Source organism: Tenrec ecaudatus, chromosome 9 (assembly GCF_050624435.1).
Source record: "Tenrec ecaudatus isolate mTenEca1 chromosome 9, mTenEca1.hap1, whole genome shotgun sequence".
NCBI classification, from domain to species: domain Eukaryota; kingdom Metazoa; phylum Chordata; class Mammalia; order Afrosoricida; family Tenrecidae; genus Tenrec; species Tenrec ecaudatus.
The window spans coordinates 126,932,650-126,960,202 of record NC_134538.1 but is presented as its reverse complement, the minus strand read 5'-3'; the positions used below and the strand labels follow the sequence as shown (position 1 = coordinate 126,960,202).

Here is a 27,553-nt window from a genome sequence, read left to right as displayed (position 1 = left end):
CTGTACATGGATGAAGAAGCAGTTGTGTGAAGGCATCAAGAGACTACTGCATGATTTAAAAGAGGTAAGGAGTGTGTCAAGGTTGTCTCCTCTCACCATTCTTACTCAATCTGTATGCTGAGCAAATCATCAGAGAAGGGAGATTATAGGAAGAACAGTATGGCATCAGGACTGGAGGAAGACTTGCTAACAATATGCAATATACAGATGACATAACCTTGCTAGCTGAAAGTAAGAATGACTTGAAGCACTTGCTGAAGATCAAGGACTGCAGTTTTCAGTATGGATTACAAATCAATGTACAGAAGACAAAAATTCTCACAATTGAACCAATAGGAAGCATCGTGATAAATGGAGAAAAGGTTAAAGTCAAGGATTTTGTGTTGCTTGGCCGCAGTCAATGCTCATGGAAGAGCAGTCAGGGGAGCAAACGATGGATTGCATTGGGTATATCTCTTGTAAAAGACCTCTTTAGAGTACTGAAGAGGAAGGATGTTACTTTGAGGACCATCATGTTTTCAATCGCCTCATATGCATGTGAAAATTGGACAAAGAATGATTGATGCGGGTCTTGGGGAGGACACGAACCAATCAGGGTGCAGTGTAGCAACGAAGAAACATACAACTTTCTTCTAGGTTACAAATCTGGCTAGACCAGAGGATGTACACTGGTATAGACAGGAACTGGAAACACAGGGAATCCAGGGCGGATGATCCCTTCAGGACCAGTGGTGAGAGTGGCGATACCAGGAGGGTAGAGGGAGGGTGGGGTGGAAAGGAGGAACCGATTACAGAAATCTACATATAACACCCTCCCTAGTAGACGGGCAACAGAAATGTGGGTGAAGGGAGATGTCGTACAGTGTAAGATATGATAAAATAAAAATTTATAAATTATCAAGGGTTCATGAGGGAAGGGGGAACGGGGGGGGGGCAAAAATGAGGAGCTGATGCCAGGGGCTTAAGTGGAGAGCAAATGTTTTAAGAATGATGAGGGCAATGAATGTATAAATGTGCTTTGCACAACTGATGTATGTATGGATTGTGATAAGAGTTGTATGAGCCCCTAATGAAATGATCATGAAAAAGGACAAAATTTCATTGATTTGTCATTAGAATTAATATTTTATAATACATAATGACAAAAAAAGGAATAACTGATGTATTTGAATTGTGTGGTGCCGAAGAACATTGAAAGTTATCATGGACAGCCAAAAGGACAAACAAATGTGTATTGGAAGAAATAAGGCCAGAGTGCTCCTTAGAGACAAGGAATGCAAGATTTTATCTTACATCCTTTGGACATGTTGTCAGGAGAGACCATTCTCTGGAGAAGCACATCATGTGTGGTAAAGTGGAGAGGCGGCAAAAACAGAAGACCTTCAATGAGACGGATTGACACAGTTGTTGCAACAATGGGCTCAAGCAAAGGAACAACTGCGAGCATGGCACAGGACCGCACAGTGTTTTGTTTTGTTGTGCATGGCTCACTGTGAGTCAGAACTGACTGGCAAGCACCAACAGGAAAACCAACAGTGGACAACAGTGGAAGCCCGAAATCTACTCATCAGGATTATGTCCTAGGTGAATCTCTTCTGACCATAGTTAAAAGATAGGAATAGCCCTATCAGACAAAGAACAATGCAAAGTCAGTATGGCAGATGTAGCTTCCGGTAGGTTAAAATGTTAATACCCTATCATTAAAATGTAACACCCTATCATTTGCTTTCCCTTTGGCTCATTTTAAAGTCATTCCAGTTTTTAATTCTTTTCTGCTTTCCCTTTGATAGAGGTGTTCCTATGTTTTGTCTAGTCATTTTGCTGGAGTTTTGTTATATTGTTATGACTGTGTTTTAATTAAACAATTAAGTAGTATGATATGTGAAGTAGTTGCCCAATAAAACTATTGAAAACAAACAAAAAGAACACCCAACAAAGAAAAGTCTAGAACCAAATGGATTTGCTGGTGAGTACTAAGAAGCATTTAAAGAAGAATACTAATCTTATTCCAAATCTGCTCCTAAAGAATAAACACTTCCTAACATCATATGAGGGCAACTGTGTCCTGCATCAATACCAAACATACCATAACAAAACTACACACTGGCACCCTTTATACTAACATAAATGCAAACTACAAACAACAGCAAATCAAACCCCATGGCACTTTGAACTGCGAAAACACCACGACCAAGTGGGTTTATCCTAGGAATGCATGAGTGTTTCAACATTAGACAAACAATCAATGTGACACACTATTAGCAGAACAAAGAAAAACCACGTAATTATTTCAAGTAATATAGAAAAGTCATTTGATGAATGTAAACACCCAGACACAAAAGGAACACTTAAACAAGGAATAGAAGGGACCTTCTTTAACAATGCTAAAGGCGTGATAAAAGGCATCTATGAGAAATCTACTTGCTAACACAATGGTAAAAAAACTGAAAACTTATTCCCTTATATTCCCTTTGTTTTAAGATGACAAAGATGAACATTTTTGCCAGTTATTTAACAGTGTACTAGAAATTCTTTCCAAAGCATAGACAAAACAATCCAACCTATTCCAACCAGAAAGGAAAAAGTAAAATGATGCCCTTTAGTAGATGACATGCCTCTCTACATATAAAAGGCCCCAAGGACTTCACAAGAAAGCTATTAGTGTGTGGGGGTGGGGAGAGGAGCTGATACCAAGGGCTCAATAGAAATGTCTAGTAAAGAACGATGGCAACATATGTACAAATATGCCTGATACAATTGATATATGGATTGTTGTAAGAGTTGCAAGAGCCCCAATAAAATAATCTTTTAATAATAAAAAAAAGAAATACCATTTTAAAAGGGTCACCCTAAGCAAATGGAAGTGTTTGCTTCTACGAAAAATTTGTCTTTAAACACTTTCAAATTAAAGACTAAAGGAATAACTTCTACTGAATCTTAAAGTGTTGCTCAAGTACATTCTAAAGTAAAAAAAAGCTATTACAACTTTCAGCGAAATAATCAAATTCAGCGAAGGTGCAAGGTACTAGATGGTAAAATTGGTATGGGGCCCACACCTGACTTCTCTTGACTTCACAAGGAGGAAGGACAATCCTGAGAGGTAAAGGTCATGCACACTTCCTCCTTCAACTTTTTTTAAAATACCAATTCTGACATCAATGATCACTTCCACAATACTCTCTACTTCTCTGCTCTATAATTCAATGCAATTGCCACACAGAAGTTCTAGACCATACCGATTATGGGGTTATCAGGGAAGTTCACAGAAACTCCAGATACAGTTCATCATTCTCCCTAATAAAATGATATAAACAAAGAGAGAGAATAAAGACTAAAGATGGAAAGAGACAAAGGATGGGAAGCAATATAGAAAATCAGTAAATGCTAAGTGACCTAGAGCTCAAGAAATATCTTTTCTGTAGGATTCCTCAGAATTTTTGTTTTTAATATATCATGCATGTCCTCAGGATATGGTGGTAGTTTGAATATTTTCCAAACTTTTATAGTGAAAGAAAGACTGTTTTGTTTCAGAAACTAGAGCTTCAGGGAGCACACTCTAGGGAATGTTGCAGAAAAGAATTAAGAAAAATGAAAGAAGTTTTCTATATTCCAATTTCTTCCGATCACAAGTGGATAGCACTCAGGGATGGAACTAAGCACCATGCTTCTTCCAGTACCTGGCACATGGCAAGTATTTATCTTTGTAGGCTTTACTGTAAAATATACGTGTCAACACTGCGCATGAAGGTATGGATTGTGATAAGAGATATAAGAGCCCCCAATAAAAGTATTAAATAAAAAAGAAAAGATAGTTCATCATTCAAGACAGTCTGTGCTCAGCCATCCATGCCTGCAAGTACACTTACTTCTCTTTGGTCCTCTGCTCCTTAGTCACATCAGCTTCTTAGCTAGCCTTCCCGGACAATGTCACAAAACTTTTTTTTGTGGGCTATTTTGTTCATTTATTCATAAACATTCATTTTTAATTTAAAATTTTTTTAAAATAAATCTCTTTATTGGGGCTCATACAACTCTTATCACAATCCATACATACATCAATTGAGCAAAGCACCCTTACACATTTGTTGCACTCGTCATTCTCAAAATTCGCTTTCCACTTGGGTTCCTGGAATCAGCTCGGTTTCCTTCCCCCCCCCTCACTCCCCGCTCCCCCCTTAATAGTTTATAAATAATTATTTTATCTTATCTTACACTGCCCATCGTCTCCCCTCACCCACCTTCCCATTGCCCATCTCCCAGAGGAGGTTACACACAGATCTCCAAGATCAGTTCTCCCTTTCTATACTCCCTTCCATCCTGGTGTCGCCACTCCCACCGCGGGTGTTGAGGGGTTCATCTGTCCTAGATTCTCTGTGTTTCCAGATCCCTACTGCACCGCTGTACATCCTCTGGTATATCCAGGTCCGCAAGGTAGAATTGGGGTCATGACAATTGGGAGGGGAGGTTTTGAGTTTTGAGTTTCATTGTTGCTACACTGAACCCTGAGTGACTCATCTCCTCCCCACTACCCCTCTGCAAGGGATATCCAGCTGTCTACAGATGGGCATTTGGTCCCTATCACACAGTCCCCCTCATTCACGGTGATGTGACCCCCCCCCCCACCGCCTTTGTTGAGACCTGGTCTCCTCTGACCTTCATGATCACCCATGTTGGTGTTCTCATTGTGTGATCACCTTCCTCACATAAACGCTGAAGACAAGGTGTGCATAAGCAAGTGTGGTGAAGAAGGCTGATGGTGCCTGGCTACTGAGAGATGTAGCGTCTGGGGACTTAAAGGCTTGAAAGCAAACAAGCGGCCATCTAGCCCAGAAGCAACAAAGCCCACACGGAAGCAGCACACCAATGTTACAAAACTGTAAGAGCTGTTGGTTTGTGCCCAAAGGGCATTCTCCACTTGCTGTAAGTCTCCCTTAAAAGTGCTAAGCTCTAGCTCTGTGGGTCAGCAAATCTAGCCTGGAGGCCCTCTGTAAGGAGCCTCTTACCTGAAGGCCCTTTAGTTTTACTAGCTTTGGGGGCAGAGAGCTCTCTGCTCCTACTGATTCTCTGCTAGTACTCTCCTGTTAACACAACTCTCCAGGATTGAGGTGGTTCAGTGTACAAGGATCTAGGGGTCCAAATGACATTCTCTAATCCTAACTCTTCTTTCTTGATGGGAATCAACTCCTCTGTTTATGCATCTGAGAGGGCTCATTTATACACACTTAAAAAGACTATGGCTAGAAGCACCATATCAAGTAAATCGCTGCATCACAAATACAGTGAACTATTGAATGAAAAACTGATCTGCTCTGTAAACTTTCACCAAATTCATCATTAAAAAAACCCTGGAAATAATATAAAGAGGTATTCATATTATAAAATAGGGGAGGAAAAAGAAGGAAGATTGCAGTTCAGGAAACCCAATGGAGTTCTACTCTGTAAAAATGGGATTCCTTTGATTAGAAACGAATCTACAGCACCTAACAAGAAAAGCTGGATCATTTTTAAGGCAGATGCACATACTTCTTAAAAGAGGCCAGGCTTTAGTTCTTAGATACATAGTCTACCTCTCTATTGTCAACTCAATACTTTTGACGTTAGCACAACTTGATAATAGGTAATGCCAATTATATTTTAACTTATAATGGGTGGGGGGGGGAGGGATCTTACTGCTCATTTTTGGGATGCTTTCTTTAAAATTTCATTTCTGAACGGTTCCATTTATTAATAACCTTGTTCTAAGAAGCATAATTAGCAAAAACTTAAGGTATTTAATAGGAGCTTTGGTAGCACTGTGGGCAAAGCATCAGGGTGCTAACCACAGAGTTACCAATTCAAACCCACTAGCAGCTCTGTGGGAGGAAAATGAGGCTATCTACGCTGGTAAAGATCTACTCTGACAAATCCTAAGGACCAGCTCTACGTTGTTCTTTACCCAACAAAGGAGGTTTACAGAGCAGATCATTATGCATTAATAATGACTAGATAGCAGTAAGATTTGGGGGTTATGAATTGAAAGAATTCAAGCTATGAAATATGACTCTTGAATTTTAAACCTGAAAAATAAAAACCCAGAGTAATTTTATCTCTTCGGGCTTTACATTCATTCTTTTACTTATTCAGTGGGAGGAAATTTCACTACCTGATGCATCTATGTGAATGGCAGAAGGGCAGACTGAGCTTCTCAAAGGCTGTCAATACCAAATTATCCCCACCTAACATGCAATAAAAATTGTTATATAATTATATATATAAAAAACCTAAATTAAAGGTTTTTAATACATGTGGAATCCCTGCTCTAAAACCAATTACCTTTCTATTCTAAGATTTATCTGAAAAGGGACTAACAACCTACGTTTTTACAGACTTGCTTTAGATTAATGGTGAAAAATGAATTTTAAAATTCATAGTCCCAGAATACCAATTTTTTTTCTCAAGTCACATGAAATCCAAATGGCATTTAATCTATTACGAAAGGGAACTGTAGGAACAAGCACATCTATACTCTTGAAATAATCATTCCACTGAACAATACTGTTATCTATGGACATTTTCTACATATACTTCTGGAATGAGAAATGCTCTGTTTGCTGCTGAAAAATAATAAGCCACGCCTTGGGAATACCAATGACATTCACCCAACCCAAAATTCTGAAAGAAATTAAAATACCTGTTTTAGTTTTTCATTCTCTTCCATGAATTTTTTGGCAGCCTTGTTGGTATTATCTGTTTGAATTTTAAGTACTCCTTTGGCTGACAATTCTTTGGCCAGTTGAGTAATGAGACTAACCAGACGTCTCAACACTCTAAAGGGGGGAGGGGTGCAAAAAAATCCAATTAATGTATAACTAATCATCAGAGAATGCAATTTTTAAGTCATTTTCAAAGGATTTGTCTTAGGTAAGGTATGATTAAAATATATTTTTTTAAAATCTAAGTTTCACAGTGAAAACAAAGCTGTGTTTCATTCCATTGGAATCTTTTTTAGCAGACTAGCATTTGAAAAATAAAATCGGTGCTTAGTGGTATAATTATTTTCCTTGTAAAAGTCTGCAGAGTTTGGACACCCAGAGGAGCGTTTCAGGAATATTTCAGAGGGCGTGACAGAGCCAGAAAGAAATCACTTTTTGGCTAACCCCTTGTGGTGTAGTGATTACAGACTGGGCTGCAATCGGCAAGGCCAGTAGTTCAAAACTACCAGCTTCTTCGCACGAAAAAGAGCAGGCTCTCAGAACCCCACAAGGACAGTTCTACCCTGTCTTATGGGGTCACTATGAGTTGGCATCAACTCAAGGGCAGTGAGGGGGTTGGTTTTTTTCTTTCATTTGTTTGATTTTTAGCTCAACATTTTCTATTTAAAGAGGATTCAAACCCACCAGTCAATCTTTAGGAGAAATGTGAGGCTATCTGCCCCCGTAAAGATTTACAGTCTTGGAAGACCACGAAGGGTTGCTCTGAGTCAAAGGCCTGTTCTAGGTACTGAGGACACAGCAGAAGACACAGCCTCACGGGTTTAGATGCTACTTGGAGGTGGTGTGGATTACAGTATTAACTACAACTGTGAAAGACTGGTTGTGGGGAAGATGTGGCTTTTTACACCTGTGAAGAGTGAGTTTTGGAAACACATGGGTTTTTCCACCCTGTCCTATACGGTCATTATGGGTTGGAATCCACTTGATGAGAGAAAATGAGTGAATGACGGGGGGGGGGTGGGGGGGGGTGGTGGTAGGTATGAGGCAACTAACCACAAGGTCAACGGCTCAAACTCAACAGCTGTTCCTTAAGAGAAAGTAAGGCGGCTTACTCCCACAGATTGATAAGCTTGGAAACCTTATTGATATAAGGTTTTATAACATTCACTGGCAGTGGTTTTTTGTTTTCCCCGGTTAATGATGCCAGAAAGAAAACATACCAGTTTGGGGGGCGGGTAAAGGGGGGGCAGGGGATGAGGAGCTGATGCCAGGGGCTTAGGTGGAGAGCAAATGTTGTGAGAATGATGAGGGCAATGAATGTACAAATGTGCTTGACACAATGGATGTATGTATGGATTGTGATAAGAGTTGTATGAGCCCCTAATAAAATGATTACAAAAAGAAAACAAAACATATGGGTTTATATGCAACAGGAAATGACTTCTTTTGGGGAGTGATGGTGACAAAAAGGTGGTACCTCAGTCAGGGTTGGTTATTATAGTGCTGGGAAACGAAGACAGGTGGTGTGGATTGAAATGTGTTCCCCAAAAACCTATGTTGTAAATCCTAACCTGTATGCCATCAGGGAAAATTCTATGCTTATTATGCTAATGTATAGGGTCTATCCTTAATCAATCTTTTTCTGAGATTTGAGAAGCAAGCAAGCAAGCAAGAAACGCAGAGACGAGGGAAGAAAGATGCAATGCAACATGAAGACACCACAGGAGCATGAGCTCAAAAGACAAGGATCATCTTTTCAGAGCCAAACACATAGTAAGGTAGCTCTCTGAGGTCAGACTTCCAGCTTCTTAAACTGTGAAAATATGAATTTGTTAAAGCCACCCACGTAACTAAGACACGGGGCTTCTCTGAGAAAGGGGCAGCAGGATAAACTGTGTAAGGCCCTGAAGTAGGAAGGAGCTCCGGAAGGATCTGCTGCAAGGAGGGAAGAAGCCGAAGGTCAATGTTGGTAGAACGCCATGCATGTGGGAAGAACAGTTTTGAGACAAGGTTCAAGAAAGGCAGGGACCAGATCTGCAGGCTTTACCACCTATCAAACCCACAAAGATTAACTATTGTTTATTATTTAGGTATGTCATCTGCGGTCTTTTGTGAAGATACTGATATACTAGCAACCACAGAAGATAAAAGCACCTATAGTTTAGGTAAGGAAAGGGGAGAGAGAGGGAGGTATCTTGTTTATAACATGGGCTTCTTCCTTTCTTTTTTACCCCTGTTACTTACAGCCAAAAAAATAATGAAAATCCAGAAATGTAAAGATTTCTTTGAGACCTAAAAAGTTTCATCTGTGTATGATCATAGGCATTATGTCTACCGGCTGAACTCTTCTCCATGCTGTGAGCAAAGGAGTATTTTCTGATTTCTCTTACAGCATCTATGAGGAAGAAAGAGAGGGGGGAGGGGAAACATTACTTTTAGCTTGTAAGAATGCAAAATTATCCTTAAAAAGGGAAAGCATTAAAATACACTATAAAGCCATGGTGATAAAAACAGCCTGGTAATGGTACACTAGATACATAGACTAATGGAATACAATTGTCTAAAAATTAACTTATGCATCAAGCTCAGCTGATATTTGACAAGAGTGCTAAGTGCATTTGGTGGGGAAAGGAGAATCTCTTCAGTAAAGGCTGGTGAGAAAATTGGATTTCTACATACACAAAAACAAAATAGAACCCTATACAAAAAACAATTAAAAATAAAATAAGGACCTAAATGGGCAACAAAAACCCTAAAATTCTTAAAATAAGCAGAGGCGGTGCTGTCAGGAGTAGCTTTCAACAATGGGTTATCCAATATGACAACCAAAACACAAACAACAGACAAATTAAATGGGACCTCATAAGAATTAAAAAGTTGTGCTTACCAAAAGACTTTACCCAAACAGTGAAAAGACAATCGACTGGCTGGGAGAATATCATTGGAAACCACATTATCTGACAAGAATCCAATTATCAAAAAATATATATAATTTAGTCATTTAAACACAAAAAGACAAAGATCTCAATCCTAAAATGGGCAAAGAACCTGAATAGACATTTCACCAAAGACAGTGAAATGGTTGCAAGACCACACTAAGATTACCATTACACTCCCATTAGGATGACCAGGATGAAAAACAAAACAGAACAGGACAAAAGTTGGCAAGAAAGTGGGGGAAGCTGGGACTCTCACCCATGGCTGGTGAGATTGCAAAATGCTACAGCTGCTGTGGAAATCAGTAGGCAGGTCCTCCCCACATTAAAAGTACAACTACCATAAGACCCAGCAATTTCATTCCTCGCTAGCTGTACACCTAAAACACCTGAAAGCAGACTCAGCAAGGAGACACACACATCAACGTTGGCAGCACTAGGCACAATAGCCAAGATACAAACAACTCAAATGTCCATCAACAGATGAAGAGAGACACAGATGTGGTACATCCATAAAATGGAGTACACTGTTCAATCAGTAGGAGAGATAAAGTCCTGATACGCATGCACTACTCTATCGATAGAGCTTGAAGATATCATGCTCAACAAATTAAGTCAATTACAAAAGACAGATATTTTATGGCCTCACATTAAAAGGTGAGAACAGAGTTTACAGTGGTTACTGGGCCTGGAGGAAGGGGTGGGGGAAGGGAGTAGCAGTGATGAAGGAGATCTCACTGATAAGGGAAGGGTTGCTCAGCGGACAGTTTTAGTTAGTGCCAATAAACCACATCTGCAAAAAGGTGAATGGCAAAAGTTATGTGACAGACACACTTATAACAAGGACCAATGAGAAGGAACGAAGAGTAACTGCTGAGGCAGCGAATATACCACTTCACGGAGACTTGGTTCCTTAGTTTAGAGGGTTACTACATGTCAGTTATGTAGCCTAATAGGTTTATTGTTTCTGTTTTACTTCCTAGTTCACAGGTTAGCGCCTGGGGTCGTGAAAGCTTGCAAGTGGGCATCCAAGACACAACAATTGGTCTCTATTAATGTGGAACAACAGAGGCAGGGAGTCAGGTAGAGGAAAGGGAAATCAATTGGCAAAGTGGCTCATAACGACCCTGATTTGTACAACAGAATGGAACAGTTCCAAATCCCTCTGTCACCATCGCAGTCACGCCTGTGTTCAGTTGTTGCACCAGAGGGTCATTATGGAGCAGAACCAACACAACAGCACTTTAACAACATGGACTATCTGGCTGATTGCCTCCATGAACAACTGCCTACTTTACCATGGAACAATAGGAATGAAATATCACACAATCACCACCATTGAACATTTTGATCAAAGATTCCATTTAAGAATCCTGATCAAAAAGCAGTAAAATGCAAAATTAAGACTTCCTGGAGCCAGGGAGGGTGGCCGAACCAGTGCCCCGAGATAATCCTTAAACTTTAAATCAAAAACATCTCTTTAAGTGTTCCACATACTGAATAGTGTAGCTCAACTAATAAAAAAGATCTACCTTGTGCACCAAGCTTCTAAGAACTGTCTCATATATGGGATCAAACTGACAACAGCAACTCGAAAGGTTAGCTAGGAATCTTATGCAGAATAATCAATGCCACTAAATGATATACATGGAGAAACTTGAACTGGTATACATTTTGCTGTGTACCTTATCAACAATAGCAAAATAAATCAAGTTTAAAGAAAACAATTGGAAGTAGTTTTAAGAGTAACTAACAACTTTGTAATAATGGGGGCTTTTTCAAATAATTTGGGAGGGTATCATTCTTTGTAAATGGATACAAGTAGTAAATGTCAAAAAATACTGTATTTCTTCAGTCCTTAACAATGATAGACACGACTCAAGACAAACTAACAGTCCCTTACACTGGCTACAATTCAGCAGCAACTGTAGGCCATCACACATCACAATCTACTTCTCTAACTCTACTAGCACTTCATTATCTCTACTTTAAATTACTGTGCACTAGCGGGGTACCAGACTCTTGGGATTCCCACTAGCATGTGCGTGCAAAGTTGGGTTCTGACCTGTGGTGGCATCACTAGCCCCACTGATAACGTGGATGCCATCTGCTCCGCTGGAAATGCTGATAGCTACTCCTTTACAGTTTTCTGTTCTGGTTTAAGTATCAGATGGAGGAGACCATGTGGAAACTAGATTTCAGTTCAGTAGCAACTATATTTAGTGTACTTTTAGTCACGGAATTCTCGTGTGCCTTAGGGAAAGGAGTGGCCTTAGACGCCTCAAAGGCCAATGGAAGTATGACCAAGCACTGTCTCTAGTATTGGACTTTTTAAATTAATGGAATCATACAAAATTCAGCCTTTTATGTCTGAACTATTTATTACAATCTAACATTCAAGAATAGATCTCTGTAGTACATATTAGTACTTCATTGATTTTTTTCTAATGACAGAACTATTGCATTGTATAATGTACCCATAATTTATACATTTATCAACGAACAGAAACTTGAACAGTTCCACCACGTTTTGGCTCTTACAAATGCGATCAACATTTCCAGACACATTTGGACCTGCACGTTTCTGCTTTCCTTGGCATAAGCATCTGATGAACATAACTGCTGGGCAACAGGGACACTTTTTGAGGGGCTCTGAACTGCTTATCAAAGGAGCTGTACCATTTTATTCCTACCAGCACCCTATGGGACTTTCATTCCTGCCAACACTATCTTCTTTATTACAGTATCCTAGTGTGAAGAGACACACCCTAGTGAAGTGGCTTTGATTTGCATTTCCCTGTTGGCTAATAATGCTGAGCATCTTTGCACATGACCATCGGCGACTTGTCTATTTCCTTTGAAGAAATTCCACTCAGGTCCTTTGCCTTTTTAATTGGATTGTCTTTTTATTTGCCTGCAATTTTTTATACTAAGAAATGGTCATTTATTGCATGCAACTCAATAACTACTATATATTTCTGTACTCTTTCATTAAAGACTTTAACGAATAACAATTGCAATAATTTTCCAGATGAAAATATCTCACTTAGGTTTTCTGAGATTTTTTCAATCAACATTCTTGTAGTTTTCATTGTAGAGATCTGACATGGTTTTTATTAAATTTCTAAAGTTTTTAAGCTGCTTGTTCTTATTAAAGGAATTGAGAATTCTTTTCCTAATTGTTGGCTGCTCATAATTAGGCTGTACCTAATTTTAACCGCAAAAAATGCATAAAAAGTGTGCTGAAAAATGCGGCTTATACACAAGTATATCTGGTACTTCCTTTTTTGAAATATTTATGCCATTTTCTTCTTTTTCCTGGTTGAAAACTTTTACTTAGGTAAATAAAAACAGTAAGAGCATTCTAACTCTTATTGGGGAAGTTTTCAATATTTACTTTCATTGATGATAGCTCTAGATCATGGGTCTTCAAACTTTTTAAACAGGGGGGCCAGTTCACTGTTCCTCAGACCTGTTGGAGGGCCGGACTACAGTTTTTTTTAAAAAAAACTATGAACAAATTTCTATGCACACTGCACATATCTTATTTTGAAGTAAAAAAACAAACGGGGCAAAAACACCTGGCGGGCCAAATAAATGTCCTTGGGGGGTGGGGGGCGTATGTGGCCCGTGGGCCGTAGTTGAAGGACGCCTGCTCTAGGATGTTCATAGAATGCCATTTATCAGAAAGAGAAAATCACCTTTGAGTCATGCTTTGCTAACATTTTTTAAAAATGGTAAATTTTCTTAAGCTTGAGATATTTTGAAACTTTTTGCCTCATTGCAGTAGTTTAGTGTGAGTACACAAGGTTTGATGTATTTTTATCATTCAGTTAAAAATATTTTCTAGATGGGTGATGCCTGGACATCAATGATTAATGCAACGGCTATCACTAAATAGCACAGCTGATTCACAAATGTTTTGTTACACAGTTTTTACCATTTGGGGGGAAAAAAGGTTAAAATTAACCTAATCTGCTCATAAAAATTTTCCCCCCATGTGATTTCTTTATTCACTCACAGGTTCTTGACAAGCGTGTTGTCTAATGTCAAATATGTGGTGCACTGCCCTTAGTTATCTGATAGGGCCTTTCTGACCAGTCGTTATACGTGACACAAAATGACTGGGTGAGACTATGCAAATGTGAAGTGCTTGTAGCCCACCTAGGGGATTGGACAGCTTAGTAATGAGGCAGAAAAGGTGCACAGAGCCCTAATGTGAGGACTGGGCAGTTTGCCATTCCACTTGGTTTACAGCAAGCCCTGGATAGAAAGAGAGGAATTTCACTGGCAACAAGAAAGAAGAGCCAGGAGTAGTGTGCCCTCTGGGCCTGAGAGAGGGTGCGACATCAGAGATTGCGAGGAATGGTGAGAAGCAGTGGCAGGGAAGTGGCAGGAGCAGAGCGAGGAGATGAGCAAGTCCAGAGCAGTGGGTGTCGGGCAGGACGCTTGCTGGTAGAGTGGTGTGCCTCTGAGCACTTTATGGGGAGTAAGGTTTGCTGAGTCCTGAATTAGCACTAAGCTTCTTGCAGCTGACACTTACTGGTTGAATGGGGCACCACTAGGAACATCATTGGCAGAACTAAAAAAGCTTTGTGCCACTTGCCCTATCATGGCACAGGCCAAAGGGCTGTGTGGCTGACTGCTAGAGAGTGCCTGTAGGCACGGCTGGAAGAGGCCGTGTGGATCTAAGAATTGTATCTTGAGCAACCTTCCCTAAGAAACCTCCTAATTGTGAATATGGCCAGTACAATGATCTAATCCAGTACAGAAGTAGAATGGGGCAAAGGGATGATTAGTGTCAGAATTGGTAAAAGGTTTGGAGGGTGGAGGCATTCTGACCTTGGCCTCCCAGGAATCACATCAGCCTGGGTTGATGCTGATGGTAATTCTTTCTTCTTCTGGCTAGATAGAGCTTATGATCTTGCCACTATTTTTACAAGGGTGGAGGCTCCAGAAAGTTATTATTTTTACTTTACACAGTCTGATGTTGCCAATCTTTTATAATTACTGAGACTTTTTTAAAGCCCCAAGTATAGTATATGATATATATAGTACACAATATTATTCTATGGCTGTTAAGTATTCTAAAAATGTCTACATTCCTACTTTTGTCCTAATTGTGCCATCAATTATTCAGAGATGTCAAAATCTCCCATCATGATTATGAATTTATATATTTTTCCTTTAAAACCTAAAAAAAAGTTTTTGCTTAATAAATTTCGAAACTCTGCTATTAGGTCCATGTACATTGAGGACTGTCTTCCTGATGAATCTGCCCTGATGGTGTTAGTGGTTACATGTGGTGCTTCGATCCGATCCGTATGGCTGACAGTCTGAAATCAGCAGCAGCTCCTAGGGAGAAAAACTACGCTTTTCTGCTTCCATAAATAGTTACTGTCTAAGAAATCTACAAGGAGTCCCTATAAGTCAGCACTGACTCCATGGCAGTGAGTGAGTCCTGCTGAACTGGCCATTTTACGAGACGTTCTTCAGCACTGGCGATACGCTGTGTCTTACAGTCCACTTTTTATGGTCGTAACATGAGCCACACTGGCTTTCTGATTCATTGCTTCTTGTTGGGCAAATCTTTTTTCATCCTTCCACTAGCATTCTCTCTGTGTCTTAATCTTTAAAGGACATCTCTTGTATTTAATTTGGAGTTGGCTTTTGCCTTTTTATCCAGCCTGATAAGCATCACATTTTAACTGGTGTCTTTAACCCACTTTAACATTTTAAATTTTAATACAACTATATATTTAAATACTTATTGCTATGATGGAGCTTGGGTTTAAGATGTTGCTGTTTGTCCCATGGTTTTTGTTCCTTTGTTACTACTTTTTGATATACCTTACTCAGTTGTTGATCCAACAGTCAGACCAACAGCAGGACTACAGACAATTTAGAAATAATTACTCAACATCTTGAGGGTTAATCCAATCATTTTTATAATTTCTTTTTAACTCCTCAGTGGAAGACCAGTCCCTGGAGAAGGACATCACGTTTGGTAGAGTAGGTAGGCAGCGAAAGAGAGGAAGGTCCTTCAAGAGATGGACTGACACAGTGGCTGCAGCAACAGGCTCAACCACAGTGTGGATGACACCAGACCTGGCAGTGGTTGTTCTATTGTGCCTGGGGTCAGAACCAACTCCACAGCACTTAACAACATGGTGCCGTAGTGACACTAAGGCAGGGGTCCTCAAACTTTTTAAACAGGGGCCAGTTCACTGTCTCTCAGACCCTTTGGAGGGCTGGACTATAGTTTTAAAAACAAACAAACTATGAACAAATTCCTATGCACATGCTCATTTCTTATTTTGAAGTAAAAAACCAAATGGGGCAAAAACACTCAGCGGGTCAGATAAATGTCCTCGGCATTTGGCCCTCGGGCCGTAGTTTGAGGACGCCTGCAGTAAGGGATAAGCATTGGGCTAATAACCACAAGGCCAGTGGTTCAAACCCATCAGCTGCCATGCAGGAGAAAGATGAGACTGCCTATACTTATAAAGGTTTACAGCCTTAGAAACCTTTTCTAAAATTATTATGAATGGGAATCGAATTGATGGCTGTGGGTTTGGGTTGATATAATTTTAGTTCTACTTGCTTGTGCTCTTTTAAATCATTGGTCTGCTGATTATAATATGTATTTTAGTTATCAAACTCTACTTTCATTGTTATCATTTAACATAAGCAGGAGGAATTTTGCATTGGTATTATTCCATTTATAGCCTAGTCCTTGTGCTATTTCTGCCACAGGTTTTACAAATGTTATATGGGGCTGGGGTCGGAGATAGCTATTTAGTCTTTGCGAAAGTCTAGGGCTGTAATAACTTGTGGCTGGTGGTGGTAGAGCACCAGAGTGCAGAGATATGAAAAAGTAGACACAAGGAGAAATGCAGAGACAAAAGAAGGATAATTCCATTTCTGTTCCAGTTGCTCCCTGGAATTTGGCTTCCTTCCTTTGGCTCGAGCCTACCTAAGTTGACTTCTAATAGTTGTAACAGAAAAAACCAACCAAACAAACAAAAAAACACTGACCACAGCTCTCTTTCCTTAAATGGCTATGTGAAAGCTCTCCGAAGAAATTCTGCTAATTTAGAATCAGAAGATCAAAGTGATATTCCACAGCCAAGAAAATCTCTAGGGATGATAACCATCTCTCCTTTTTCCAACAGGTGAGAAAACCAACCTTAGAGCAATGAAATGACCACTCTAAAAGTCATTTACCTACAACGGTAGCAGAGTTGAGACCTGTTTTCCTAATTGTTCATTGTGATTTCTTATATCACCAGAATTAATCTTTACCACCAGCAATAATGTACCATGAGTGACATTTTGGAAGGCAGGACAAACATTGGAACAAATCCTAAGGCAACTACTTACCTGTTTCACAATAATCACACCCTCTCATACCAGATGTTTCCAATTTTACAAAGAGGATTCCATTTCAGAGGTTAGTAGGTTGGAACATGGAATACATTTTTCCAACAAAGCCGTGTCATGGTCCCAACTTGGCTCCTATGAAACTTTTTTAACTAACAACATAACAACTATAAGGAACTTCTGGGGAAAACATACTTTGGGATGTGTATCAAAAGTAAGAGGTGTCAGAAAGTAGCAGGGTAATTTTAACCAAGTCACTAATTTCCCTGAATCTAGCTATTTGAAAACAAACCAAAACAAAACACAATGAGTATTAACATTTAATTCTGAGAACTGGGTTATGCATTTTAATACATTTACCTTATTTTCACTTATCAACTAACTCATTACCTGACAATGCATGTATGAGAACAGTTCTGCTGCCTGACATTTTTTGCATTAATGACAAATGTCTGGTGGCAATGAAATGATTAGGCGCGAGGCTAGAGTAACAATGGTTGCGATGGTTAGTTAAGGTTAATGTCCACTTGGCTAGGCCATGATTTCCAGTGGCTTGGCAGTTATGTAATGATGTAATTTGGCAGTTAGGACATGCTGTGCTCATCCTCCATTTTGTGCTTAACCTCATTTTTATAAAACATTATTTTTGCATAATGATCCAGTTTTTGGAACCTAGCTAGATTGATAAGTGAGGAGAGAGTGTACTACATTTAAACCTTAATACAGCTCACACAGATATTATTACAACTTGAAATGGAAGAACGGACACTCAGAGGGTGCAGTATAGACGTGCTGTCTTCAAAGCGCCTGAATTTAACCATTACTACAACCGTCCTTACCTGCATTATGTGGGTGTGCATCAAAGTCTTGTGACTACACTAATCATTTTAGGGACGTGTGAATATATGCCATCTTTTATTAAAGAAAAAAGTTCAATAGCTTTTGTAAGCTACTTAGAAAGTACCTGTATGAACCAAAAGAGGTTAGGAACCACTTTACTTGATGAAATTTGGGCTTGTTCATTAAGAATAATAACAGCTACCATCTGTGGATCACTAGATCAATATCTCTTCTATACGTTATCAACCTATGAGTACCAATTTATGAATAGCACTAGCAACTTTATTAATTAACTGATCAATTCATGAAGAAAATCCAGAATCATGCTTCCTCCAAGAGGAACCGACCACTTACCTAGAAACAGAACAATCAACAGGACTATGATAGTAAGGAAAACCTTGTTCAAAAAAGTTGCAATTTTACCCCAGACGTGAAATGAAAATATCTTCTGCCATCTGTAACACACATTACAATAGGTGTAAAACACAAATGGATTTTATGTCATAGTTTCTAAGTACTGGATTAACCTTTTAGTAATTGTGTAGTGAGTGAAGAGCATTACATAAGTTTAACTTCCAAATTTCCGAATAAGAACTACTCATGAAATAAAGAACAAGTCTTTCAGATATAACTGACAATTGTTTATCTTCTGTCTGGTGGCTTAAACAGTCTAAGGTAAAAGTCATTTTAAATCAACATGATACTCAGGCAGAGGGGCTGCTAACCAAAATGTTGCAGTTGAAACCTACCAGCTGCTCCTTAGAAGTAGGATGAAGCTTCCTGCCCCCATCAGTATGACAGCCTCCGAAGCCAAAGAGGCAGCTCTACTCTGCCCTTTGTGGCCATGGAGTCAGAATGGACTGGATGGCAATGGGTGGTTTATATATGGCACAATTCTAACATCTACTGAAAATATACGAGTTTCTGTACTTTTACCACACAGGTATTTTAAAAAATCACTGAAGTACTGTACATATGTAGTAAAGCGCTAAAATAAGGCACCACACAGTTGGAAAACGGAAAGGGAATTTTAAAAGCACACACTAGCCAGTCCAAAGAAGACATACAAAGGCAGTGGACACCTAAGTACTCTTACAAGCCCTGAAAAAAACCCAATGAAATGACAAAGTATGAACTAATGTTTTAAAAGCAATTCAAAGGGACAACTTGGATTTGGTGGGCAGAGGGATACAGTTCATTTTGCCTCTTTGCTTCCAAACCTGAGCTTTTGTACAGAAAGCTGTTACAATTTTACGTTACACAAGTTTACTCTGAAAAGAGAGAATAAAATGGCTTGGTCTAGGTGCAAATTCACTTTTTTTTTTTTGAGGACAAATATAAATGGGAACACACAACAAAATCCCTCTCCCCCTAGAGCAGTGGTTCTCAACCTTCCTAATGTGGCGACTCTTTAATAGTTCCTCATGTGGTGGTGACCCCAACCATGAAATTATTTTCGTTGCTACTTCATAACTATAATTTTGCTACTGTTATGAATCGGGCAGCCTCTGTGAAAGGGTCGTTTTGACCCCTAAAGGGGTTGCGACACACAGGGTGATAACCGCTGCTCTAGAGAGAATCACCAAGCTTACATTAAACTCAATTCAGTAGAGGGTTAATTACACCTAATATTTATTGAGTCTGTAGTACATGATTGTTCTGAATTCTTTGATATGATTTAGTGCACTTGAGGTCAGTTAGCAGTCTGCTGGGTTGAGAGAGAAACCCAGCAATGTGACACAAGAGCATGTGCCTTTGACCACTGGGTTACATAAGAATACACACAAGTCAGATGAAGACTAAGATCTTTTTCTCTTTCTATAGTAAATAATGATGAAACACACATTAAAAAAGAAACAAAAAACAAAACCATATGGGCACACAAGGACATACTCTAAAATGAATGTGTACTCATAAATTTTCTTATTTTGCACGCAAAAACCTATTTATGCACATCAATCAAAATAGTCAATTGACCAGGATAGCTATTCTATTTCACTGAAAGAAAACGTCTGAACCATAACTTTTGGATTGAAATAATTGATAAATGACCAAGTGACCTAAAATATTTTTTTGTAAACACTTAGGCCTTATTTATAAAACAGGCATTTATAAATCACAGCTTTGATTATAGTTTTACTCTTGTATATCCGAACAAAGCCAAGCTGCAGGTTTGTAAGTGTTTGAAACAAAATCAGCAAAGAGAGGCAGGAGTCCTGGATTCTTTTCTTGAATCTGCCACTAACCAGCTGGGTGACCTATTTAAAGCATGTCCCTTCTCTGGATCTCAGTAATGTGATGAGTGTTGGATTAAATAATCTCTAAGGTTCCATCTTATACTATGATTCAGATTCTTTTTTTAGAAGGTCAGGGTGAAAAAAAAAGAGAGGAATGGGGTATTTTACAGATAAGGACAGAAAATGAGTAGAAATTCAAGTTAGCTTCAGGAGCCGGGACTTTCTGGACCTATAAGCTGAGGTGAAACTTTGCTACGTCTTCCGTTTACTATGCTTCAGTGGTTCATCTTGAGGATCTCATTTATGACTTTCCTCTATGCTATGTGAACATACGAAATATCTAGCAACATTTTATTGCATATACATCTCACTATCCATCCTACAAAATTTCTGGGTCTTAAATGGAGCTGCTAATTAATGGATTATGACAGGGCTAAAGTGAATCAAGGTTTGAATGGAAACAGTACTGAGACAATTCTTAACCAAGGAATTAGCACTAATTCATGGTTCTGGTATTTTCTATGTACTTTAATTAATTCTATGAAAGGTAGAAAGTAGCAAAACTATCATTAAACACTAATAAAAACATGTCTTGATTATATGAAGCCCAGACTATGACTTACCCATTCTCACATTTGAGTTATTACTGCACCATTCCCAATGAAATATTTTTTTTACAACCACACTGGGCTATAAACATAATTTATTCTTTATACTTAGTTCACAGCTCCAATTTAGGGCAATAAAGCAAGAGTGACCAAAGTATTAAAAATGCTTTGTTATATCTGTAATCAAGAGAATAAAAAAAATTTAAGCATTTGCATACATAACCCAGGTTAATATAAAGTGATCCTTGATTCCGACTCAGCACCAAAATTCACTGATAGTAGTCAATCTCGACTCATAGTAAGTTAACCCCAAAGCCTGTAGAGGCTGGATCTGCCACTGTGATTTTCTGAGACTGTAAATTTTATGGGATTACAAACTTCACTTTTCTCCTGAGAAGCAGCCCGGTAGTTTTTGAACTGTTAACTTTGTGGGTAACAGCCCGTTGTGTGACTCACAACACCTTCCAAGGTTGTACATCTTTATAGGAGCTGATAACCTTTTCTTTTTTTTTTTTCCCCCTCACATTGCTGCCTGTGGAGTTGAACCACCCACTAACTTTGCTTGATGGCATCTTTTGCATAATCAATGAGCCTTGGTGACCTAATGGTTATGCTTTGGGCTTCTTTCAGTTCAAAACTACTAACAACTCTGCTTGAAAAAGATGCGGGTGCTGGTGAAGAATCATGAATGTGTCAGGTATTGCCAAGAAGGTATTGGAAGAAGTGCAGCCAGAATGCTCCTTAGAGGCAAGAATGGTGGAGACTGTCTCACATGCTTTGGACAGATGTCAGGAGACCAGCCCAAGGAATGCTTGGCTAAGTGGAGGAGCAGCAAAAAAGAGGAAGGGCCTTGACCAGATGAATCTGCACAGTGGTTGAAAGAACAATTGTGAGACTGTTACAGGACTGGGAGTGTTTCATTCTGTTACACACCATGTTGCTGTTAAGTGTGAGCATCAGACCACCCAACAACGAAGAGTTCCATCCCGTCCTACCGGGTCCTTATGGGTCGGAATCGACTGGATGACAGTTTTTTGTCCCCCCCCCCCAATAATCAAGTAGCTTTGATGGAGCTGGTGAGTAATCACTGAACCACAGGTGGTTCAAATCCACCCATGGTTCCTAGGGAGACGTGCTGTTCCTGCTCCTGGGAGGTTACATACGCAGTTTCAGGAATCCTATAGCACAGGGGTCCTCAAACTAAGGCCTCCACATCCGGCCCACTGGGCGTTTCTGCCCGTTTGGTTTTTTACTTCAAAATAAGGTATGTGCAGTGTGCATAGGAATTTGTTTTTTTTTTTTTTTTTTAAAAACTATAGTCCGGCCCGCCAACGGTCTGAGGGACAGTGAACTGGCCCCCCGTTTAAAAAGTTTGAGGACTCCTTCTAGAGAGGGTTGCTTTGTCAGATCAAGCGGGCAGCAGTGGGCTTGATTCCGTCTGCTTTCCAAACTTTTTATCCATTTTTTTCTTTTTATAAGCAAAAGGGAAGAAATATATTGGAGCCCATACGGGAAACCCTAGAGGGGCCCAGCATACCCTACTGTGTAGGCATGGCCAGCAAAGGGTCCCACCATTCACTGTGCCCTATGTCCCAGAGGGGCTCACCTAGAGCCGAGCCCCAAGGCCCCAGGACTGGGTAGGGGGGGCCCAAACTTTAAATCGTCGGAAAACTTTTCCTGTACCACACTAAGCAGTAGAAAGGGGCTGTAATGATCTGGGGTTTCCTACCTCTGAGGAGAGATAAAGGGGAGGCAGAAGATTAAAATGAGTCCTATTTCGGCATAAAGAAAGGACGCAACTGCCACCCACTGGAGTGTCATTTTCGCTTTCTCTCTTCACACCTAAATAAAGAAAGAGTGGTTTTACTTCGCGGCTAAGGCTCCCAGGCCCCGTCCTCCCGCCCTGAGGAGCTGGTGGGAAGGGAAGGGCCAGGGTGGGCCCGCAGGCCGAGCGACCACTGGCTCGGGGCGCGGGGACGGAGGGCTCCACAGCCGTCGGGCAGCCGCTCCCCAAAGTCTCCCGCCCCGACCGCCCGCGTCTGGGCGCCTTTCCGCTCTCCGTCCCCGGGCCGCCACCGTACGCGCCGCGGGCTCTCGGCCGAGGTCCCGGGGCGGGCTCGCAGCAGCACGGAGGGACGCTACGCGGGGGCCGAGGCGGGTCCTGCGAGCGGCCCGCCTCGCGGTCCCGCCGCCCGCGTCTCACGCAGCCTTACCCGGTCCGCGGCCGGCCCGGCTGCCCACGCTGCTGCGCCGCCCACGCGCCGACGTCAGACGCTGCGCCGTGGCGGGGGGCGTGGCGTGGGCAGGGCGGACCGGGGGCGTGTCAGGAGGGGGCGTGTCAGGAGGGGGCGTGGCACGGGCGGACCAGGGCGTGTCAGGAGGGACGGGTAGGTCGTGGGCGTGCCAGGAGGCGGGGCGGGGCAGGGCGTGGGCGTGTCGGGAGGAGGGGCGGGCAGGGCTCTCCTCGGTGGGACCCCGCCGGTGGAGTCGGTGCTACCTGGCGCAACTTCTTGAAGAGAGTGGTCGTTACATTTCTCATCAAGCGCGGTTAACCCGCGTCTTCTGACTATTTCCTCGGGTGGAGGAGGCGGAATGGTGCAGTGACCCGGGGCAGGATAGCGCGGTGCAAACCCATTCCTTTCCTATTACTAGGTCGTTTTTGTAACTCCGCGGCAGAAACTATCCGGCAAGACGCTCCTAATAATGAAAAGGGCAGGTTTGGGTGGCGCTGCAGCATTTGTAAGTGCAGAGAAATGTAGAAGTCTTAGTGTCAGCACGCTTTTAAGTTTTTTGGTTTTACCCCAAGACTGGGATGAGGTTAGTGAACTTTAGGGTGCTGTTTTGGGGACCAGAATGGAAAGCAACATAGGAGCTTTTCTTTTGAGTATCTTCCAGGTCTTCCAATTGTGTGATTACATGGCAATTATTAAAGATCCCTTGCCCCCGGCCCCCCAATATTAATAATATTACAGCAAGGCAAGTGGAAGTACTATCCTGGAGACATTACATGTTGAAATACAGGACTTAAAGAACATGAAGCACATTTAACATGCTTTTTTTGTTCACACATTTTATCACAAATCTATTTGATTACATATATAAGGGAAAAAAGAACCCTAACCATACTGATACATTAAAAATAAAAAATCAAGCACATCAGAACTTGTCTTTCCATACTATTTCCTTCAAAACACTGTGTACCCTGAAGGGCTGATATATTTCCAGGGGTCAGATAGCAGTGATGATGTACATAACTTCCTCTAGTTCTTTAATAGATCCTCCCCTTTCTATTATGGTCTTTGTTTTACCACATTAAGCTCCTTAGACCTGCGTGTGTTCATTTGTATAATTAAGACCGTTTGATGTATAAAAACCAAACTAGATAACCGTCAGAAACAGTGAAGGGAGTAAGATTTCCTGAGAGTGCGGGAAGGGGGGGCAGTGAGGAGCTGATAGCAATGACCGTATAACCCACTGGGGTGGAATGAATAACAGAATGGTAGGTGAACAGATCCAGTAGCTGGTATAACATACAGCTAAAATAAATAAATGAATATATATATATATAAAATGGCATTTAATATACAATAGGTGTTCCTGGGGGTAGGATGGGGCAGGGAGATCAAGGGGAGCTGAACACAAGGAGCTCAAGAAGAAAATGGGTTGAAGCTGATGGTGGCAGCAATTGTACAATGATGCTTGACCTAATTGAATTATGGATTGTTATAATATCTGTAAGAGCTCTCAATAAAATGATTAATAAAAGCAAGAACCACCAGGCACCTTCCTCTAATAATGCTGCTGGCCCCCAACTTCAGTACAATTAAACTTGAGTTGCTTTACATGTATAAACATGACTTAGCTTTGACCATAGTTTGTTAATATACTCCTATCAAATGAAAAAGGCAGTTTATTCTTAAAATGCATCAATTGATAAGTGAAAACCCTTTGAAAGACTATGGCAACCCCATGCTTAAGTTAAGGATTGACTCATTTAAAGCTTGAATTGGGAGACTTAGGAGGTAAGCAAACAACAGGGTCAGCCAAAAACAAGGGCTTGCTGACTTTGGAGTTAAAAATTCAGCCAGGGGTTGGGCGCTTGCCTGATTTAAAATTTGAAATTACCCTTGGCCATCGACATTTTTCTTCCAGACATCCTGTCACTCTCAGTGCTTCCCATTTGAGGACCCTCCAGCCCTTTCCCCCGCTATCTATATGAGCTTTCTCTCCTATCCCAGTACCACCTTCTCTCTCAACATTAATTATAACACAATTAAAAAATTCTAGTAATATCTCCAAATTATGAAACTTTTAATGAAAATTATCAATTGCTGGGAGGCATTAAAAGAACATCTGTAAAAACAGGATATGAAAATTAAAAGTTTAATTAAAAATAAAACCTGGTTATTACATTCTTCAGAAAATGTTATTTCAAGTATATAAGTATCTCCTAGTTACCAAACTTTCTTAAACTCTGAGATTGCCATCAACTTTAGCTTTTTATAGACATGTATGGATGTATTCAAACTCTCTTTTAAAAATCTAGAGAGTCAGAAATACCTTTTAAAAAGATTAAAAAAATTAACCAAGCAGCCATCTAAGTGAGATGTCAACTAAGGGCACATGGAGGAAACACGCCAACATCAGTGACTGAAGGATTCTAAATCACAGAATCCGAAGCCGAAGAAGGGAATGGTATCAGAGCCTAAACTGTGAGATTCTGGCTTACAGAAGGCTGTGTGTTAGAGAGGGAGCCCGAGATACGTTTGTGTGATCTCTACAGGAAGTAAGTCTCCAGTGAGTTCCCTCTATCCTTACTAGAGGAAGGGGAAGGAAAGTTACGCACAATGCACTGCAGAGATGGCTATAGATCAAAAGGATGAACCTGACTTGAACAGTTAAAAAACCTTGTCAGTTGATCCCCACTCTGATGCACATTGGGCCTGATCTGGTTTTCAACATTTTCTGCGTTTTTCATAATGGGGTTTATCTCAGATGTATTTTGTCATTAGGGGTAACCCTCTTGAATTTTTATATATATATATATTTTTTACATTTTATTAGGGGCTCATACAACCCTTATCACAATCCATACACATACATACATCAATTGTATAAAGCACATCCATACATTCTTTGCCCTAATCATTTTCAAAGCATTTGCTCTCCACTTAAGCCCTTTGCATCAGGTCCTCTTTTTTTTTTTTCTCCTCCCTCCCCCCTCATGAGCCCTTGATAATTTATAGATTGTTATTTTGTCATATCTTGCCCTATCCGGAGTCTCCCTTCCCACCCTTCTCTGCCATCAGTCTCCCAGGGAGGAGGTCACATGTAGATCCTTGTAATCAGTTCCCCCTTTCCAACCCACTCACCCTCTACTCTCCCAGCATCGCCCCTCACACCCCTGGTCCTGAAGGTATCATCCACCCTGGATTCCCTGTGCCTCCAGCTCCCATATGCACCAATGTACAACCTCTGCCCTGCAAGGTAGAATTTGGATCATGGTATTTGGGGGGAGGAAGCATCCAGGATCTGGGGACCCTGTTGAATTTTTATTATGTTTTGCTGTTCTTCAGTCTATGAAACCCAGGAGTGATGAACCTACAGAGACAGCAAGTAGAGTAAGGGTTTCTAGGGGGGGGGGGGGACTGTGGGGGACAGAGGGGTGAAGGGGAACTGATGTCAAGGAATTCAAGAAGAGAATGTTTTGAAACTGATTGTGGTAGCAATTGTACAATAATGCTTGATGTGATTGAACTATGGAACAATATTATAGCTGTATTACTCCCAATAAAGTGATTTTGGAGAAAAGATAAAAATTAAATGAAAAGATATAAACACATTGAAAAAAACTGAAATATAAAAAAGCCACAGAAGTTTCTAGGATATCATTTTAAGATTCATGGAATCTCCATTTTAAATAATAGAAAACATGGCTACTTACATATAATTAAAAACATTTGAAATGTACAATTAGGTAATACTAGTTTGATTTTCCAATTTGAATTTTTAATCTAAACCTGGATTGTCATTCTGCAGTGTTTCAATTCCTTTTCATTCTATGTGGATGTTGGCATTTATTCTACCTCTTCTTTGTATTTATTTTCATTAAAAATACACTTCATCTTAAAGGTAAACAAGCGGCCATCTAGCTCAGAAGCAACAAAGCCCCCATGGAAGCACACCAGCCTGTTCGATCATGAGGCAGAAGGGATCAGTTACCAGACATCAAAGAACAAAAAATCATATCATTGTGTGCTCACCTCCCCATACGATCGCTGAAGACAAAATGGGTGAGTAGGCAAGTGTGGTGAAGAAAGCTAATGGTGCTCGGCTATCAAAATATATAGCTTCTGGGGTCTTAAAAGCTTGAAGGTAAACAAGCGGCCATGTAGCTGAGAAGCAACAAAGCCCACATGGAAGAAGCCCACCAGCCTGTGCGATCACCAGGTGTTGAAGGGATCAGGTATCAGGCATCATCAGAACAAAAACTCATATCATTGTGAATGAGGAGTGTGGAGACCCAAAGCCAATCTGTGGGCAATTGAACACCCCCTACGGAAGGGGAACTGGAAGGGGAACGGGGAGGAGATAAGCCAGTCAGGGTGCAGTGTAGCATTGATGAAACAACTTTCCTCTAGCTCCTACATGCTTCCACCACCCCCACCCCCTGTAAGGTTTATTTGGGGGCGAAACAGAACCAGAGATTCAATTAACACAGTTTTAAAAGCAGGCTTTATTGTGAAGCTTGCAGGCGGGTTCTGCAACTCGGGGTATTGAGCTAGTGAAGCCGCGCAGTGGGAAACTTTAGCTGTGTTTTCATACCCCCTGCTTACACAAGGGGTTGCAAAAAAGGG

General features: G+C 40.6%; 1 protein-coding gene across 2 annotated transcripts in view; it reads right to left on the bottom strand.

The window, feature by feature from the left end:
* Nucleotides 1-23,003, bottom strand: part of BCAP29 (B cell receptor associated protein 29) — a 77,125-nt gene extending 54,122 nt beyond the window's left edge. Inside the window, exons 1-5 of one of the 2 annotated variants that reach the window (XM_075558547.1) lie at nucleotides 22,910-23,003; nucleotides 22,426-22,538; nucleotides 18,206-18,306; nucleotides 8,937-9,087; nucleotides 6,671-6,806 (exon numbers count right to left, since the gene is read on the bottom strand). In XM_075558547.1, coding sequence (XP_075414662.1) covers nucleotides 6,671-6,806; nucleotides 8,937-9,087; nucleotides 18,206-18,306; nucleotides 22,426-22,517 — 480 coding nt within the window. In that variant the 5' untranslated portion in view covers nucleotides 22,518-22,538; nucleotides 22,910-23,003. The other variant, XM_075558548.1, reaches the window with a different exon arrangement.
* Nucleotides 23,004-27,553: the final 4,550 nt, after the last annotated feature.